We start from the raw sequence: 21,315 nt of genomic DNA on the forward strand, positions 1-21,315 counted from the left end.
CTCTTACTGCAGAACTACAACTCCCAAGATCATTAGTCAGGTGTTAGCAGTCCAAAGAACAGAAGCTGGCAGCTGCCCCTGATCTAACGGTAGTGCAGGGGTAGCAGCTCACAAGTTTACATATTATACTTTCTGTCTCTCAAAAGAAAACACTTAAGACAAAGATCCTCCTATTTACTGAGATCCACTTGCAGAGCTTTCTGTGCATTTAAATGATTAAGTCTAGCCTCAAACTCTTCTTTAATGTGAGATTTCTTTTAAATCCTATAAGAGATAAAAGAAATGTGTTTTGCCTGTTCACTCATGTTTTCTTTAAAAATAGTACATATATTATCAATTCTCCAAGGGTATGTAAACCTTTCAACACATCTGTATAACAGCTTCCACTCTTCTGGGAAGGCTTTCCACAAAATGTTGCCAGTAGAGCATTTGTGAGGTCAGATACAGATGTTGGATGAGAAGGCCTAGATGGCAATCTCCGTTCCACTTCATCCCAAAGCGGTTCAATGGGGTTGAGGTCAGGGCTCTGTGCAAGGTCCATAAAGACCATGTCTTTATGGACCTAGCTGTGTGCACTGGGGCACAATCATGCTGGAATAGAAAATGGCCTTTCCCAAACGGTTCGCACAAATTTGAAAGCATAGCATTGTCCAAAATGTCTTGGTATGGTGAAGGGGACATACCAAGACATTGTGGCCCTTTAGCTATATTTGAATACCCAAAGCCCAATTATAATTATATGTAAAGTAAGTAACAGTAAGTATTTATCATCCAATGCTTATCTAAAATATATTATTTTGATAAAATGTTTTAGAATTCCGCTTTTCAGAGCTTCTTTCATCCCTGGTTGTGGCCTGTTTTGGCCAGTTGAGAAATAGAAGAATACTTCAGAAACTCAGACACATTTTTTTAACCTATGTAACCTAACTAATGATCTGCAAAACCACAAAGCCCTAGTAACTATTTTCTCAGACAACAAACTCTTCTGTAACTTTTTCAAATCCCTATTATCAATGTTTTCTTTAACAATTACATCATATTGTAACTCTTCCCTACCAAATACCATCAACTTCTAAAACAAACAAACCCAAAAACTCCTTGACCATAAGACTCATGAATCACTGGCATGGTCCAATACTGGACAGTGGACAAATGCTCTGAAAAATACCCCTCGTCTTATAATCAAATAGAGGTCTGACTATTAGACTAAGATCCAGATTCCCCGCAGCACTGCGGAGGACCTGGATCCTCCTGTCTGGTAACAAGACTTATGCATTTGTATTTGGGCGAATATTAAAATTTTGGGGGGTCGTCTTATAATCGAGCAAATACGGTAATTCATTTGACATAAAGGTGAATGAACATGCAGAACAAATCATTATATTTCAGTTTAGGAAAGCTCACTTTTTATTTGGGAATCAGGAAATCCAGGTTAAAATTAGAAAAATGTGATTGCATTTATTTACAACAATTTCAAAATTCTATGGTGACGAAACAGTGAATCCTAGAACAAAACAATCTGTTACGGGGAAAATCGGTCATGGGGAAGAAAACATAAAAATGTAAAATATTTTGCTTTGCAGGGTTATTTGTCACGCATTTTGTTAGCTGGTTAAACCTTTTAGCCTAGGTTACGCCAGTCAATTGCATGTGCAGAAAATATGAACATTTTTACTTGCAAAGAAATGTAGAGATTAATGTGCTGTATGACCCTTTACCTAGACGTGACATTCTAGTATAAATAAACTTAGTTATGTCACTCAATAACACGTATTCAAAAAACTAGACAAACTTCCTAACAGTGTTCTAGTGTTTAGTTACACTAAAGAAGCATGAGTGTTCCTGAAACTATTAGAGGTATACCAAATACTGATGTTTCTGTCATCAGTGTTTTGCTAGAAAAGGTTCTATTTCAATATAAATTACAGTTTTCCGATGAGCTTCTTCTAAAAAGGACATCCCCTTACTGTCCTCGTGGTAACAGATGGTGGAGCTTCTAAAATGCAATGTGCTGTTCCAGTTAAATCTCCCTGTTTTCATAAAATTTTATTGCATCCTATATTAATAAATGCATTATTATTTATAATTTACTTTTATAAAAATGTTAACAAAATCAATTAAAAAAACTTATGCAGAGGAAACATTTCTTGACCCAGTAGATGAAAGACCAGAGCTAGTGGCTGATGTACGTTGTCTTTAGCTGCGCACGGCTTACCCATAAAATTAAAAGTGAAACGCTGCCAAAATCAAAGTGTAAGAACACATACTACAATATGAGCAAACTAACATTAACAAACAAATAGCGGTATGTTTACTTTATGAACTGGAAGATCTACTTTCCGTTGTCTATTTTGTTGGGCAACCGAAGTAGTATCTATGTTGACTCAGGCTGCGGAATAATATTCTGCATATGGCCATGGGATTTACTTTTTCAGATAACCTGGGAGGTCATATGGATAGCTAGTAACTGGAATAATCTGGAGGATGCAATGCTAATGTTTGTGTTTCCTAGTTTATAGCTCACTGCATTATTAAACCACAGATAACACTTTATAGATATGGTGAATATGGAGCTTCTGTATTTCTCAGTCTCCAAACTGTTAATCAAAACAGACATTTTGGCGAATTTATTTATTTTCCCACTTTTTCACTCTTGCTAAAACTAGGGGTTAGTTTCACATGCAGAATTATGATTATTTTTATGTAATATCCTAAAAATGTTTACTATAAAAAATAAATGGCGTATTAAACAAAAAATAAGCAAGTATATTAGATTATGATTTTAAACATTGTATTTAAACACAATAACAAACACCCTTACTGTGATTTTTTTTTAATACATTCACACCTAAAATAACCACTGACAGTAGCCTGCCAAGTAAATTGCCTTTACAGGATAAGACATTTCACCTGCATCTACCTTTTTATATGTGACATAACAAAAAGCTGAAAACTCAACTATCATGCAATATTAAGATGCGAAACATGTTGCTGATTTAAGACCTACCATTGATGACGTGACCAAATGAGACCTAAGTACCCTACATGGAACACCTAAATGTGAGCCTACAGATGGCAAACAAGAACTTTTACCTTTTACCAGTGGAGCAGACAAAGATAAAGTCTGTTTTCATGGTACAGATTCTGAAACCAGTATGTGATAAAAGATGTCTGTCTGAAAACCTTGTTCCCAACCAACAATATTTAATAAAGAACTTTTAAAGAAAAGAAAATCTAGTTTATCTTTTTATCGGCTTTGTGTACAAAACGTTGCCAGCTATTGTGTGCATGCCCTACATTCTGGGACATTCATATTTCATTCCAAGTGTCCAGTTGCATCTGACTAAGAAAAACAATGAAGTTGATTTTGTCAGATTGGCAATGGTGTAATTTTAGCTTCTGTGTCTAGCCAAAATGCCAGCCAGATATCGTGCCTCCTTTGCCACTTACCTCTTCTGACATGCCACCTTCCCTTATTTGTAATCAACTGGTTGTTTATGTCTTGGGTCATGTTGTCTTCTGGCTTAGCCAGAAATGATGTTCAGCATCGATAAACTTTAGAGCATTCTATGTGCTTACCTTACTTCTAGTTATACTGCTTTGTTAACTCATTTAAAACTAGTTTCTTCACTGTAAATTCCCCTTGCAGTAGGGTGATCAGGTATCAACATTTTCAGAGATCTCATGAAACCTCTAGAAAACAAACTTCCAGAAACCCCACTTAACAATAAAAGTGAAATAAGGTTCAAAGCTTCTATAGTATTTTGTTTTCTTTCTTTTCTTTTCCTAAAGTATTTAGCTTAGTCAAAGTCAGTTTCCAAATTAGTGATAATGGTGAGAGAAGAATGACAATTTTAAATTAACATATGTAACATGTTTAGAGGAGTCTTTAGGTTACATACATGTGAGGTTCTAGTCTTCTCCACAGCTACTTCAAAAGCCATCAACTCCTTCTTCACCCACATCTATAAAGACCACAGTCTAAATTTGTTTTCTCTTCTTTATCAATTACCTGAGAAGGAATTATATACCTCCACCCTTTAAAATGGACAGACACAGACACAGTTCTTGAATGAGGTGTAGGAGAGATCTGGCTATGACGAAGACATTTAATGTAATGTAGTAAGCTATATTTAAAAGCACAAGAATGGGTTCTTATCTGATACGCTGAAACACTCTGCACTTCTTAGTATGTCTTTCTCTGCACAACATTGCACATTCATATTTAATTTGTAACAATATATATTATATATTATTGTTTACAGCAATTAACTGAGCACACTTATCAATTACAAAGAACATTTCCAAATTATTTATCTCAATTGACTATAAAAATGTTTCTTAGTCCCCTCAGTGTCATCATCTTTCTTGGGTTGGCATCGACCCCACTTAATTCATGTGCAACCAAAGTTAAAATTAATTTTTCATCATAATTCACAATAATCCATACATAACATCATATTTTGGGTTATGTGGCATAAGCACATTTTATGGAGGAAGGAGGTACAAGCTTACAAAATATTTTTTTGTTTTTGTAGAAAAAGCTATAAGATTCTTCTTAAACTTGATATGCTGGAAGTAGATAGAGTATCTTTATTTACATGTCATGGAAAAATGCATTGGCAAACTATACAGAAATTCCATCTCTGGTTTATGCTAGTAAAATTGCTTGCAGATGTATAGATGGAATGATATTGTCAGCTTATATGCGTATAACGGCAAGTAGTCTGGGGGCACACCCATGGTGTACTGTACATGACCCCAGAAAGCATTTCCTTCTATCTCTTGTATTAAGAAGACATTGGGAAAAACAATTGTGAGAAAGAAAAACTTTTTTATTTTGTTTTCAGAAATTCAGTGGGGCAAAGCGTGCACTCACAAGAGTAGCAGTAAAGAGGGCTCATCAAAAATCACAGTGGCTTGAATTCTTCTTAGAATATCACCAGTGTGTTAATTTATTACACTATCATTGTTGTTTTTTATTTTTCCACATGTTCTACAGCAAATAGCATGACATTGTTTTTTTTTACATTTTGACATACTGCCAGGTGTGCAACTAGAAAGGAGGTGGTTCAGGTGAGCTATTCACACCAGCCAGCCAAAGAATATTAGTGCAATAAGATTTAGCACACCAGCTCATAAATCACAAGTCAAGGCTCTTCCCATAAATATGTTTCAGAGCCCTAATATAACATGTTAAATTTAAAAGAACAGCATGACCCAAGCTTCCTTTGTAATCTGCATCCTTTTCAAAGTGTTAACAGATAATGCTCCAGACATCCCCCATGGCACCGTGTACATCAATTGTGTTTCTTTCCTGGAGACACTGTAAAGATGCTTTGTAAAGACTGCCTAAAAAAATAATCAAAGAAGACATTAGTATTATCATCTATCACATAAAAGTGCTGAATTCCGAGTTTGGCTATGAATAAATATTTTTCCAACTCACAAATACTTCACACAGCTCTATACATGTACAAGATGCAGAACTGGTTTATATGGTATGTGGGTTTAGAAGAAGTCGACACAAACTACTGCGTAGGAATGGCTAATGTCAGCTTGGTGACATGTCAAGGCACGCATTCACTGGACGTGTAGAATCTGTTACGCTTAGTTTCTAGATCAGGTTAGAGTTTTGCTTCATGCTCTGAGATGTTAGAAGTACTGGTCTAACCTTCATATAATGTGCGTTCTTTCCTTGACATAAAAGAGTAGCATTCCTACCAACAGCACCCCTGAAAAAAGAAACATTAATGAAATAAGCTATACTTGTCTTTAGTATGCTTTTGTCTTGTCTAGGGCAGTGTTTTGTTTTTTACTATGATATAGAGCTTTGTTTCCTTGAATCCAGGGCCCTGTTGTATGAGTGCATATATACACCAAAAGTTTAATTACAATGCATTTGTAGTTTGTGTCCGTACAACCTCTTATTTCTCTATACAGCCATCTTTTATACATTAACTCTCAAGTTAGGCTGTGGTAAATTTCATCAAGCAGTATTATATTACTTAATAATTATTACATTTTAGGAAAAATAATGCCGCCCTTCGTTCTCTTCTATTTAACCAACCTCACCGCATGGTGTTACTATGGTATGGATTTATTGTAAAATATACAAGCCTACCACTTAATAATATACTATAATGTTCTGTGTTTCAGCCCTTCCTATGCCACATGTGCAGAAGTGGTGCCCATGTTTAGGCAGATTTCATTATCATTGATGGGGGTCTGTAGCACAAGAGCATCCTGGGGTCTCCACTTGCGCATAATGGTGCATAGAGGGAGTACACAAAGCAAGTGCGTGCTGGGGACATTCAAAAAGTGGGGCCAGAGCTGGTGATAGATGAATAATAATAGTGTAACAAGGATGGTGAAGGGACTGTCAGTGAGTATTACTACCTTTAGGTAAGGATGTTTTTTCTTTGATATATTGATGACGTATCAGTAATTAGTGATATACATGTGTGTTGTGTACCAATTTGAAGAGGTGATCAAGCACAACCACTAAGTCTAACCTGTGTATGTGATAAGCCTCTTTTAAATATCTTTGAGAATCTACAGCCCAGATGCCTACTTTTAAGGATGCCTGTAAGAGGCAAACATGTTGAATGATGATTGTAAGCTCATGTGAGCAGGACCTGTCGGAGAACTTCCACAGACCCTCCTTACCCTTTTTTCTGTAAGTCAAGTTGTTATGCACAGCTTGTTGTCCTGTTTGCCAATTGTTAAGCGCTGCAAAATATGATGTCACTATATAAAACAATAGATAATTATTGTCAAAAGTTTATTTGTTGTAATGAAAATTTGAAATTTCAACACGCAATTATAAACCAAAGCACAATTTACCAGTAAATATTAACTATAGTTTGGTCACTATATTATTATTTATTGTTTTATACAGCGCCATCAAATTCCGTAGCGCTGTACAATGGGTTCTTGGTAAAATGTTGAAATGTACCATAGAAGCCTGCAGGCGACCAAAAAAATGACCACTGTTATTTTGATCCGCATATAAATGCCATTTCATGGAGAGAGCAGGTAATGGAAAAATATCAATGTTTTCACGTCATTTATACTGTGTGATTTACGCAGTACAGATGACAGCTTGTTTGGAAATGCTGATCTCTGCACTAAAACAGTAATCCTGTTGGCATATGAGGAGTTAAGGGATTAGTGTAAATCATTTCACCTGGTGTCACAGTATGTTACATAATTGCAGGAAATCCCATGTATATCGCCAGCGGGTGCAGATAAGCCTAAAAGCTGCCGGCTAAGCTGGAGGATGTGAGGTCCAGTCCAGAAACAGTTTTGTACCTGTTCTGACTAGAGCATTGAAGCTACAAAACACATTGCCCTGCTGTCACTTCTGGCAGGGAAAGATTTCAAACAGGGTGACTGAAGTCTTCAGGCTTACCATAAGATCAAGTGGTAAAGCTTTTGTCTGGACCTGACATTTACAGATTGCTAGACTCAATTGATGGATAACCCATGCCAAGGAATCATAACTTCAGAACAAAGATCATATTTGGCCAACCTGCTTCCATCCAGCTGTATGGATTATCATAATCCTCACCCAAACACAAGTTGATAACGTTCATGGGACTTCTAATAACAACAGGCAGGCAATCAGGTCTTTTGCTGGAGATAATCATCAAATTCTAATAACAAGCATTCTTCTTTCCCACATTTTTCACTAGACTCAGAATGTCAACATTTCAAGAATTCTAAGTACTAGATCACTGTGATTTGCAGTGACCCTTAACTTGCCTTACAGGAGTTAGAATAACCAAGGATAGCTTAGTCTCGTTGGAGAAAACAGTACCTCTACCCTAATGTTCTTCAGAAAGAAAATTAGACTTTTTGTTACACATAAGGCATTGACATTACTATTTCGTAAATAGAACATCGGATTTATAGCACTATAAGAGTTTGAGATGTTTTATGCTAATGGCGAATAGAACCTTACACAGTTTTACATGTTTACTTCCACTGAGAGCAGTAGGTATCAAAGAAGACTCACTATATCCACATATTAATGACATTATTATTTACATTGTACATGGTGACATTATTAGATCATCCATGATACATACTACAAATGCTTTTAAAATGTCTAAGTGGTAACTATTTTAATAACAAGGCATAAAAGCATCATAGAATAAACATCACTATAACCCACATACATTGCTCTGATTCATTAATATTATGAGAATGGTTAAAACAGATGATGGCTTTGGGATTTCTTTTGAATGAAGCACTGCTCTGTAATGGCAATAGGTTGTCTTTAAAGACAATGTATAAATATCAATAACCTTTAACTTTATTTTAACAGCAAGAGGGCATAAAATAGCAATGATAATTCTTGATAAACCTAGATTGCTGCCATGACTGCCTCATGACCTTAAGAGAGAGTTGACATGAAAGTTGTGTTTCAGCCTCTGGAATTCATTATGCATTATGAAGGTCCAACTCTGGTAGGTGTCTGTAGCAGGAACAGCTTGGCCCTGTGTAATGTATAGTTGAATTATGCATTATAGGGTCCAGTTCAGTACTTGGTCCTTCATAATGGAAGTGGAGTTGAGGTTTCTACTCTTTTGCTTCACATTAAAACTTTTCCTATATGAAATAAACACCAATGAGGCATAAGAAGATTGTAGGGCTACCATTGAAGATAGGTGTCCCTTTAAATGGTGAATATGTCTTTCTTTACACATTTCTTGGACCCCTGCTGTTTTTCCATATACAGAATAACACCAATGAGATCCAAAGAACTGAACAATACAGAAACAGCAGGGACACCACCAACCACTCTAAAGCTTGGACTTCTCTGGATGTGCAATACCATAACTTATAGGGAACAGAGACTAAAAATAGCAGCTTTCTTCAAAAAGCACACACAGCACGTTGCTTCAGTGAAAAGCATTTTATAATAAGCCATTTTCCAACCAGTAGATATGAATGTGTCTCTATAAATAGCACTTTGAAAGGGTAGAAGAATAAGAGTATTTATTAGAAATGCCATGACCGGAAATACAGATCGGCAACATAAGACTGACCTACTAGCCTAGGTATTATGCTTTAAACAGCTTCTAACCCCCGGTGTCTTTACGTATTTAGCAACAAGCCTCAGTCCAGGTGGAACCTTGCCGCGGACTTCACTACACACGACGAGGTGGCCTGCATCATTATATAAGCTCAGATTTGAGTTGGTACAGGAAGGAAGTGATTGCATATTTATCTAAATGATAAAATATTGTAACACAGTTGGGGTCTTTTATTGTTCTAGATATAACAGCTGAAAACCAACACATGCTTACTCCGGACCATAGCAATTCCAGAATAAGTGTCTTAAAATCGGCAGTTCTTTTCAGCCTGGTTCTAGCTGATCCAACAGAAGGAAGTACAGTTTGTTTTAAGTCTTCTTTTAGGCTCCTGTTAAGGTCCATCAATACTCTCACGTAATAAAACGGGCTAAGGAAGGAGGGTTATGCATGGTGACACTCTAGCCGCCCTGCCTCAAAACAAACAAATAGAGCCTAGTACATTATTGGAGTATGCTGAAGGTCCTACAAGAATATTGATCGTTTTGCTTCTTTAAGTTAAAATACTTCTCTTAGCCTCCCAAATTAACTCATATGGGGGGGGCATCTATTTTAATATATCAGGAACCAAGTTCCCCCTCCTGGCTACTTATACTCGTCATAAAGTTTACCATGATAAAAGGCATATGGATCTATGATCTTGCGGTGCACGCATACACAGGGCTGCTATCAGAAGGAAAGAAGACAAGACACATATTATATACAACCAAGTTGCTCTTGCTAGCCACAGGCTATACCTTTAAGGGTATAGGCTGAACATCCTAACAGCAAGTCCAGAAGGCAGTATTTAGATATTGTTTATATTACGCATCAGTAACACGTATGGTCAACACTTTTTGAAATAAGAAACAGTGATAAATTAAATCTCTTTTATTTTATTTTCCACGTGTGCAAACATCAGAACAGTGATGTTCTTTAAAAAGTAAGAAAGAAAAGTTATATACACAAAAATATGTACAAGGTGAACACCAACATATTGTCTTTTGCACAGCAAAGATAACATTTATATTTCTATGTGAGCATTATGTACATAAAATACACATATTTACATGTATGGAACACGGCAGAGTACTTCACAACAGTGCAAGTATTACAAATACCATCATGGAATGTCATGAATCAGGACAGGAAGTATCCCTGCAGACTAGTTCCGAAAGAAAAGGAGTGTAAACATGAAAGATGTACCAGAACTCCAGCACAATGTATTTTTAGAGCGGTGTCTTGAGGCATTGGATTTTTAATTAAAATTCTTTTTTTTTTCTACTGTGATTTGTGAATCATGCTTGCCGATGTCTCTGGCAGCAGAACAAAAAAATAAAAAAAATCCCACATTTCTGGAAGTGAATTGGCAGAGTAGAGGCATAGGGTATGTTGTAGAGATCTGTAACCTAGTTTGGATAACTCTAGAATTCAAGTATTAGCAATCTGTGTTTAGACACATGCATTGCCCATTCTTGATGTGTATAAGCCATAGGAGATCTAAATAAGAAAGCAACTGATTGCTGAACGCCAAGGAGCCAACAAAATACAAACAATATTATGAATTTTAATTTTTTAAATGTATTTTATTTTTATTTATTTATTTTTTAAACATCAAGAAATTGATGCTATCCACCACAGGTCAGAGGCAACCTCTACTATTCTGTAGTATTTAAGGCATAAGAGTGATTGAAACCTATATACCTTATTTTTACGACCTACAGAATAAGGCTGTGATTAGTTGAAGCCAGTAGAGGATTATGCAGTAGAGGGTGTAAATATATTTTTTTTTTTACAGTACAAAACAGGTGATGCTATCTACACGTACTCATGCCAAACGTACATAATGGCGTCAGCTAAAATCACCATTGATGATTAGATTTTTAACTTGGCACTTTTACATATACAACAGTTTATTTGGTTGGTCACTAAACCTCTATTAGGAGGAGAAAGAGCGGTCCTCTGGCAATCTAAGGACCGCAATAGCCAATACATATTGTTACCTCCTAATGGCAACACTGACAAAAAGTTTAAATGGGAAGTAAGAGTAAAACTGCCGATACTTTACCAACTCAAACAACATGTATAAACAGCGCATGGAGCTACGAGTGAAAGAAAACCCATCAGGGAGTGTTGAAGAGCCCACAGAGCGCATTACACGTCCTCTCGGGTTTCGTCGGAGGCCCAGGTAATAAGGGTATGGCTTGTACTTTTTATAAAGCTGTTCCGATCCCTATAAAATACACAAACTTAGCCAGAAAGGTAGCACTCCTATTAAAAACTCGTGATGCTCAGCCATAGGAACACTTGGCTAAATATCATGGGTCAATATTGTGGTTCTACAGCACATGGGGCAGCTACGCCTACATTACACAAAAGCCTCTGGTTATTTAGCAAAAGAGAAAAAAAAAAAAAAAAAAATTGCGTCTGAGAACTGCACTCAACACTAGATAAAAAAATGTAAGCCATGTATAAAAATCCCATACAAAGACGGCACCATTGCCAATATGCCAACTGTGCCTCTGTAGTATTTTTTTTTGAAACTCGGATCTCTTACCTGCAGCCCTTCATAGGCATGGTAGGAGTAATACTGCTCTACTGCTATGGTGTGGTGAATCTTAAGCACCACAACCATCTAAAAATCTTCCATCAGGCCACAAAATGTTTATTGCACAAATCCCATAATTTACATGCTACTTTTGATTTGCCCACTTTATGCTAGGAGTGTGTGCACATTAATCCCAGCATTCCAGGCCACCAAACCAGCAGCACACATTTATATTATACAATCTCTCCTTTATACATAACTCTACACATTAAGCAGAACCATAGAGAACTATCCAGATCATTCGGAGTCTCACTTTTTCTGGGGGTAAAAACTTGGCCCTCAAGAAGCCATCCCTTTGGTTATAAACATACAGAGCCTCACTTATGGCTGCCTTGTCTTTACATATGACCCCCAACATGATCTATACAGGTTATGGTGGCACACCAGCAATCTGTTAATAACTAGACTAATGCAACAATCATTAACAGATTCAGCTCAATTGAAAAAGTGATTTAGGGAGACAGCAAACACGATGAGTTAATACCCAGGTATGCAGAGACCCCAAACCAAGGGCTCAAATATTAGTTGGCATTAATCCATTTAGTGCCAGGGAGCCTGTGCAGGTCTCTACAACAGGAAGACGTCCACAATGAAAAACTGGCCATATTTATAGGGTGTTAAGCTATACGGATCACGACTATGTGAAGGTATTTGACACCCTGTCTTTAGAAATATGGCTCACTGTATTTAAAATGGCAAACACAGGTCCGTGGCGTCTAGCCAGATTAATGAATCTTTTTCTGCTGGAAAGCCAACAGTCTACACATGGCCAACATACTGTCATAAGCCCTGACATTAATGAGTTAATATACAAGTCTGCGGACGTTCCCCGGAATCTCGCTCATACAGTCTCGGGTTCCCTGCACTCTTCAAACCCATTGATGATGGGTCCAGAATCGTGGTTGCTTTCTATGGAGGACTCGCTGCCCGTGCTCTCCCCGGACAGCAGTCTGGTCACCCTCAGGTCCGCCTTTAAAGTCTGTAGGTCATTGCCCAGGCTCATCTCCCCGAGATCATTGATGAGTTGAGACAATTCGTGCTTCGCCACAACCACCTCCCCCTCTTCTTCTTCCCCACCACCCTCTCCCCCACCCCCGGTGTCCAGCACATCCTCACACTCAAAGCTCATGGCCCTCTCCTCCTCCTCCTCTCCCTGCAGGTCCTCGGTAATCGAGCCCAGCTTGGGAGCGCTACGGCTGCGCTCCACCGGCGGCTTGTAGCAGCACTGCCCGTTTAGCAGCTTCCTCAGCGGGACCAGCGGGATGCTCTGTTCTCCGATCAGCTGCTGCTGCTGGTGCCTGGCATCCTCCCTTCTCTTGAGCCTCTTAAACTCTGCCAGGGCGTTGGCCGAGGTTTGGTAGAGCAGCAGTGCCATGGCTTTAGCCTTCTCCGGCTTGGACACCAGCACTGCGTGACAGCGCAACATCACCGCCTTGTGCTTCATCTCGTGCCGGTAGATCCAAGCAAAGATCTTGGGCAGCCTCGAGTCCGCCACGCAGTAGGTCACCCGGTGCAACAAATAGAGGTGCCCGGGGCGCTTGGCTTTGTCCTCCACATGCACCATGCGGATGCCCTGAGAGCTGACAGTCAGTTTCATTTTGGTGCCATGTTTGCCCATCTCACTCTTGCTCCAGATCTTGCCCACTGCCAGGTCCGTGCAGCCTTCTCCTTTGGACTGAAGGGTGGTTGCGTTGCCCAGGTAGAGCACCGTGTAAGTGGGGTCCTCCCCCGTGATCTTGATCTTCTTCCTCTTGGACTTGAACATGCTGCCCACCCGGGTCAGTGCCCCCTCCGGGCACGATTTGGCGAAGGAGGTGAGGGCGCTGTAGTTGAGGCTCACCGCATAGCCCTTCTGCTTCGCCTGCTTGTTGTCCTCCTCGATCAGGTCAAACTTGTTTTTCTTCCAGGGCAGCATCTCGTAGCTGAGACAGGAGCTGGAGAGCGGAAAGCGCGCTGAGGGCTGGATCCGTCTTTAGCGCATTCCCTGTAGCTCCGGAGGAAGCGGGGATCTGTCAGTGCAGCTCGGCTGTGTGCGCTCATTGCATATACGCTGCGCTCCTCCCACTGGCGGCTGCTGCTCTCTGCCTCCTCAATGTAGCCTTCCAGCCTGAGCACCGGCAGATATAGTCTGGGGTGGACCATTAGCTCCCTGAAAGCAGGGGAGGCGAGAAAATACACTGCTCCCCTTTAACCGTTTACATGCTACGCCTTGTAGCAAGCATGAATGTGTTGTTTTTTGTTTAACCTGCTCTGCATAATCTATGTCGCAGTCTCCAAACTGTGAGTGCAAATTATATGAGGTACATACATATGAAATAGCACCTTCTGAGAGAGTCTGCAAGAGTAAATATACTAGATAGGGAGCGCACTGGTAGCCTCTGAAATAAATTATTCATAGCGGTTGTCAAAACATCCAAGGAATGGGAGCCAGTAATAACCTGACCTGGATTTCATGGCACATGGAAAAAGTCACTTCCTATGCCAATTATAAAGTTAACGTGGTTGATGGAGCTCTTGGGTATGTTAGTATATGTAGTATATGTTATAGTATATGTTAGTATATGTAGTATAAGGTGTTTATGTCCTGCAGGTCTCCTTTAATATACTTATTCCTGCTGTGAAGGCCTCAGGCTGTGTGACGGATGTATATGATCACAAAATGCAGGGCCGGCCCTGACACTCTTAAGGCTGCCTATGACGGCGGGATATGAAAGCTACGTTTTTAATGCTCACATAGCGTGTGGCGGGGCATATACGGCCAGTGGTGGGGCATATATGGCCAGCGGTGGAGCATATCCAGTCAGTGGCCACGCACCGCAGCGCCTGATCTGATGTGTATGGAGCGATGTTGGCTAGTGGCCCACCATACATTTTCCCAGATAGCCAGTCCAGGCCTGACAAAATGAGATTACTCCCATGTTATCCCCATTATGATTACTGAATACCGTACAGGCTGACCAGATGTACCGTATTTTTCGCTCTATAAGACGCACCTGCTGATAAGACGCACCTAGATTTTAGAGGAGAAAAAAAAGGAAAAAATATTTTGAGCTAAAAAATGGGCTAAAATATTTATTACAATAACTGAATAAGCTATGAACACAGTAAGACACACACAGTAAGACACACACAGACACAGTAAGACACAGTGAGACACACACACACACACACAGTAAGACACACACACACACAGTAAGACACACACACAAACACAGTAAGACACACACACACAAACACAGTAAGACACACACAGTAAGACCTCCCTCCCTAACCCCCCTTCTCAGTATCTCCCCTCTAACTCCCTAACCCCCCCTTCTCAGGATCTCCCCTCTAACTCCCTAACCCCCCCTTCTCAGGATCTCCCCCCCGCCCCGGTCACTTACCTTAAACTCCTGTGTTGGAAGCGTGAGGCGTTTGTCTCGGGTGCCGGCGCTTCACTGCTGAGCGCCGGCGTCTGACGTCATATGCCGGCGCCCAGCGTAAAGCGCCGGCACCCGAGACAAACGCTTCCAACACAGGAGTTGAAGCGCTGAGGCAGGCGGCGGTGGCGGTGGCGGCCGCCGCCAGCAAAGGATTCCTGTATATCTGTCAGGCAGGGGGGCCCGAGAGTTGCCGAGCGGTTGTCTTCAGCAACCGCTCGGCACCCCTTGGGCCCCCCTGACTGGCAGAAATCCAGGACTCCTCTGCTGGCGGCCGCCGCCGCCTGCCTCAGTTGCGACCCCGGATTTATCGGCGTATAACACGCAGGTAGGGTTTAAGCTCCGGATTTTAGTTAAAAAAGTGCGTGTTATACGCCGATAAATACGGTATATCGTTTCCCCCCCTCCCTGCCTGCATCTTCGCTCCATAAGACGCGGCTGATTTTTCATCCTACTTTGGGAGGAAAAAAACTGCGTCTTATGGAGCGAAAAATACGGTATGTCTCGGCCAATCAGGGGTGCTGACAAAAAGTCTTATTTCACGCCCTTGCAGAAAGAAACTCATTTTCAAAACACATCCTTAAAGGGGATTTATTATTATTATTTTTTTACTTTTTGATTGATTTATAAAGCACTATCATATTCCACAAGGCTGTAAAATGAACAAACTAGACATGACAAGCAGTACGTATACTGACACTTAGCTAGGGTCACTACTAGACATCCATGTAGCCAGAGACACTATGGGAAAATGTCATTCCTACACAACTTTTTTAAAAGGCCACTGACCTTAAGCTTCATTAACGCATTATAAACACATGCATACGTAAGTGTAGGTGAATCAGTCAGGGAATAATACATTTTGTTTTACTCCTCTGTATTCGGACAGCATTAAACTATCCGTTCAGAGGTAGTATGGCCTGCACGTAACAGGGCTATCTGTGTTTCAGAACCAGTACAGGACAATTTGTTTTAGGACAGCTTCAGTATTTGTATCTTATTACGCCACACGCAGGTTTTGAAGTGAAAGCTGAATGTAACATGTAATGGAAAATCCATATCTCCTATTAAAAAAAATAGTGATATACTACTGCCACCTGTCAGTACTGTATGGAGTTACAGCACAGAGGCTATCGCATTGTGCTACTTGAACACCATGGGATTAAATGTTTTCAAGCAAAATGCCACACCTTGAGCAGGGGTAGGCAACAGCAAGCTATTGTTAATAAGCCATATTCACCATGGGCTTCCACAAGCCTGGTTACAGACACTCTACTAGACCTGGGTGCCAGCCAACACTTCGTGTTCGTCTTCTCGGTGGGGGGAAAAATCTTCGTATTCCGCGAATATTCGCCCATTCCTGTGTTCAGTTTGGGCAAATATTCGTGTACATTCTTTGTGTTCGTTTTTTTCTTCGTTTTTTGTAGAAGGGGTTAATATGGGGTTAAAGCAGTATGGACTACGCAGCAGCTTTGGCGCTAGTACTGTATTTGCTCGATTATAAGACGGAAATCCGTAGGTTCGCCGTCAGGAGTTTAAAAGGCCGTGCGAGTGAGCCTGTTGGTCGCCTGCAGGCCAGAGGAGGAACCTGCAATAGAGTCATTAGCACGGCCCCTTAACCCCTGACGGCGAACTTACGGATTTCCGCTTCCGTCAACCCCTGCAATGCTGCGTAGAGAAGGTAGGCTAGATGGGGAAGGGACCAGGGAAATTAATAGACACAAAGGTTCTTCGTGTTGTGTGTCTTTGTCTTCGTCTACGTTTTGGTGCCGCCATGTTCGTATGTTCGGTATTTGGGCTGAACAACGAAAATGCACGCTTCGTGTTCGTTTTCATGTTTGCCTGAAGATGAATGCACAAGTCTAATCTCTACCTCTTCCTGTCCTGTTTACAACCATAGGCTATCCTCCGTCCTAGATGAGAAAGCTTGGGCTGTTGTGCACCACCACCTACACCATCTACCTCAGCCACAGACCTGATACTTTCAAATGTGCTTTTACTGCAAAGAATCTTTGGAGATAACCCTGCTTATTTGAGCTTTGCTAAATGTTCTGTTTTATCTAGACTTATGCATTCGTATTCGGGAGAACATGATAACAAACACGAATGTTGCGTTTTTGTTGTTCAAACCAAAGACTGAATAAACAAATATGGCGCCGGATAAACGTACACGAAGAATCTTTGTTTCCTCATGTTCGTGTCCATCTTTGTAAATATCTCCTAGCTAACCTCCCTGGTCCCTTCCTTCCATACAAGCCACTGCCTCTAGCCTACTTAAATCTTCGTAGTATAGCAGGGGTTAATGGTAATCCATAGGATTAAGCGAGGAGTTAAAGGTCTGTAAGAGCGACTTTACTGGTTGCCGGCAGAACGGTTGTCTGAGCCTGAGGCAACTGCTCTGAGCAACTTGGCTTGGGAGGAATGGGATTTTAGTCCCCCTGGCAAAGGGCAGAGCAAGGTACAGCTCTGAGCAACTTGGCCTGGGGAGACCAATGGTTTTGGCAGCTGCCCTTCACTGGTTGATGAGTGGAGCCCCCTGCCGGCAACCAATAGAGTCCCTCTTACGGATCTACAAAGAAGAAGACTTGGCCGGCGCCCATGACTAGTTTTAACTCACTCATCTGTTTAACTCTCATTCATCTCACTTAGCACCTCTCTTCCTCTTCTCAATAAGATTATCCTTCATGACTGAATTTACACCACACCTTAACCCCTTCCCCAGCCAATGACCATCCTCGACTGCTTCAGTTGTGTTACATCTAACAAGGTTTAGGAAGTCCTCTTGTCCTCCTACTTTACTACCTGCCTACTTGACTCCATTCCCTACCTTCTCATTTCGGTGTCCTTACCCCTATCCTAACCTATTTAACCTCTCCCTTTCCACTGACATGCTGTTTTTCTATACTAACTCCTGATATATCTATCACAACTGCGAATTGCCAGTCCATGTTTGCTACTGAAATACTACTTCATTCCATTGCGATATCTCCCTACGAACTGGTCTTCCCCTTTCCTGGGTTTCACCACCAATATTCATTAGCATATGTGATAAATTAATTCCATTGATTTTCATTAGCTGTCTCATTATGCTCATTCTTCATTACTTCTTCCTACCGAATCACCAGCATTTCACCTGTTTTATGGAATCCTCTACCATGTTCTGTCAGACTATACCTTACTTATTCTAACTTTAAACAATCACTAAAGTTTCACCTGTTTAGACAAACATACAACCATTACCCTTAATAACCACACCGTGCATTCTGGAAGGAACACTGCGCACTTACAGTACTTTTACAATCCCTCGCACCACCCGCACAGTGTAACACTGCACATTTACAGTATTTTTACAAACCCTCGCACCACCCATACAGTGTTACACTGCGCACTTACAGTACTTTTACAATTCCTCGCTCCACACACAGTGTAACACTGCACACTTACAGTACTTTTACAATCCATCGCACCACCCACACAGTGTAACACTGCGCACTTCCAGAATTTTTACTGCCGGTCCTTTAATCTGCAGCCATCAGCTTCATACATGTGGCCATATGCTACTGGAGTATAGACTGTAAGAGTGTATATACAACTGCACATGTGTCGTTCAGCGCCTGCAGGCCTTAAAGTGCCAAAACTGTTCTGTGCTGTTCCAGGACACTGATTCCTCCATGTAGCCCATGCTTCCTTAAAATAATCCTAACCCTTTGAATCATTCTCCCTAGACCTCCAAAGATTGCAAGAGGGTGCCGTCTCCTCCTTCTGTACTAGAATGAGATTAAGGGACAATATAATCCCCCAGGCGGCCTCACCAAAAAGATGTGTATTAAAATACTTTAATATGCATTCTTTAAAAATGTAATATTAAAAAAACCCATGGTCTGACAATTCTTATTTTGAGGCAGCTAACCCGTGTCTGGAAAACACTTCCATATAAATAACTGGGAATGCTTTCTCCAGAATGTGATCTTGCTGAGCCAGACCTGGAGTTTACTTACGGTGAGTATATCACATGACAGAAGATGTCATATAAGATAAATTCTCCAGAATCCCACCATGCATTTCCAAGGGGAACATCATGATAGTTTAAAGGGACTTCTAAGCAACTATATTTTGGTTTTTTTTGCGTATTGCCAATGTTAATCTTATTTGTAACATTGTATTGAACCCTACCAATTCAATTTACCCCATCAAACCGTATTTTTTGAAAATAGGATGCCCCAGGGTATTTCAAATACTGTTTTTTTCGGTAGTCGTTCTTTGTGTTTTTCTTTCACACACATTGTACTTTAGGTAGGAATTTACAGCTCCTAGTATATGTCACTTCAAAACAACACCCCATATATGATCAGCAACATCTCTTGAGTACAGTAATACCACACATGAATGGGTTTGCCGGGTTGTTTGGGGTTTAAAGGCCACATTTGACCTTTTTTCTTTTTCTTTTGAGATCTGGTCAGTCTCAGCCCATGTTTACATCTTTGAACTTGGCCAATTGAATTGAATTTACCTCATCAAACCATACATTTTTTTAAACTAGACACCCCATGGGTATAAAAAATGCTAGTATCTTAACTCTTTTCATGCCAGGATTTTTGGGAAGATACAATGCTAGTTTTGCTCATAAGAATTAGATTTTTGTATTTTTTTATTTTAATTATTTTTTTTATTTATTTACTAATCATATTGTGATTAGACAAACTGGACAGACTACCACTCTTAGACATGATAGGTAGATAGACAAATATTATTTATTGATACAATGCCATCATACTCCAAGGTGCTGTACAAAGTTGAGGCATCTGTTAACTACATCTCCGCAAATATGCTGCATGGGCACTAATAACGATAAGGTAAAATCAGTCCAGGCATTTGATCAGTCGTTAGTAAAAGAGTGCACTATGATTTGTGCTACAACCGTTCTCTACTTACATCTTGAGCACGGTGGATGGGCAGACACTGTTATCTGCACTACTTTACCTTACCAGCAAAGGGCACTGGATGCAAATCTGCACATAAAATCTAGACTATTGCCAGTGATGTGTATATCCTTAAAAAACAGAAAATTCTGAACTTTAAACTGATGAATGGTATACGGTCTCAGTGTGACCGAAGAGCTCACTTTTTTTCTGCAAAAAATACAATACTTGTGGCATTTTTGGTGCCCATAGGTAATTTCCTAAAATGTATAATTGTATTGTCTTTTATTATTTTATTATTATTACAGATTCTACAACATCCAATACGAGGATTTTATCACTGAAAACTACATGTGCTATTCAGAAGGTGCCAGCCCTCTTGAGACCCAAATTCCTCTGTCGGCATCCCTCTTCTTTTCAAGTGTTCAGAATATCTGAGGATATGAGAATATCATAGCGACCTAAACACCAAAATACTGTGTATAGAAAACCAAAATGTGCATTAAAATTAAACTCTGTAAATAGATTATATTTTTCTTTTCAGTTACATAAACAGCTATTAATGGGTCACACAGTCACATAAAAAGTCTTGGGAAAGCCATATCCACTAGTCTTGCCTCTAAACAAACCACCTAAAACAAAAGTGTCTCTCCTCGTTACTTTCAAATGTAGATAAATATGAAACACAGGAACATAGCACACAAATTCTGACGAAAGATAAGACTCATTTGGCCTGTCTGCTAGGCCGGTTTTCCTTCCTGCTGTAAAAACCTCACACTTTAGCAGTACTCTGCTCTGTTTTATATTCTGGATAGCCAGTTTTAATTTCTTTATTATATATATTATAATAAGTCTGTTCTATATATCTACCACTCTCTCACTTAATTATTACTGTCTCAGAACATGTCCCCTGCTCACACAAAATCATGTGTTTAATATAGAAGCCCAAGTAATAATTACGAACATCAAACTTAAGCAGGGATTTTAGCAGGCGGAACGTTTCTAAACAGCTTGTGCGGCTACCCGAGCTTTATAATTGACGGACCAAATCGGAACGATCTATTAATAGGCAGTATATTCACGTTGTTTGTATTTGTCTTGTAGTGTGTGTAAAATATCAGAACGTGGTGCTGGACTAATTTAATTATACCTTTTTAAAAAACGCCGAAATGTTTTTATCATAAACACGTTTGGACGTTTTCCTCATAATGTTGTGATCCGAGCGACTTCCGCTTCGCAGTAAATGTGTCCCTAAACGTCGTTTCCTCTCCTGTGCGCATGTAGACGGC

The 21,315-nt window shown here is 40.1% G+C and overlaps 1 protein-coding gene across 1 annotated transcript; it reads right to left on the reverse strand.

The window, feature by feature from the left end:
- Nucleotides 1-12,529: 12,529 nt before the first annotated feature.
- On the reverse strand, nucleotides 12,530-13,603 carry FAM43A (family with sequence similarity 43 member A). Its single transcript, XM_089498520.1, has one exon. It carries the CDS (start codon nucleotides 13,601-13,603, stop codon nucleotides 12,530-12,532), a length of 1,074 nt encoding a protein of 357 aa, XP_089354646.1.
- Nucleotides 13,604-21,315: the final 7,712 nt, after the last annotated feature.

The sequence above is a fragment of the Sceloporus occidentalis genome, unplaced genomic scaffold (assembly GCF_023333645.1).
Source record: "Sceloporus occidentalis isolate IW3139 unplaced genomic scaffold, rSceOcc1.0.p SCAF_121, whole genome shotgun sequence".
Taxonomy (NCBI): Eukaryota; Metazoa; Chordata; class Lepidosauria; order Squamata; family Phrynosomatidae; genus Sceloporus; species Sceloporus occidentalis.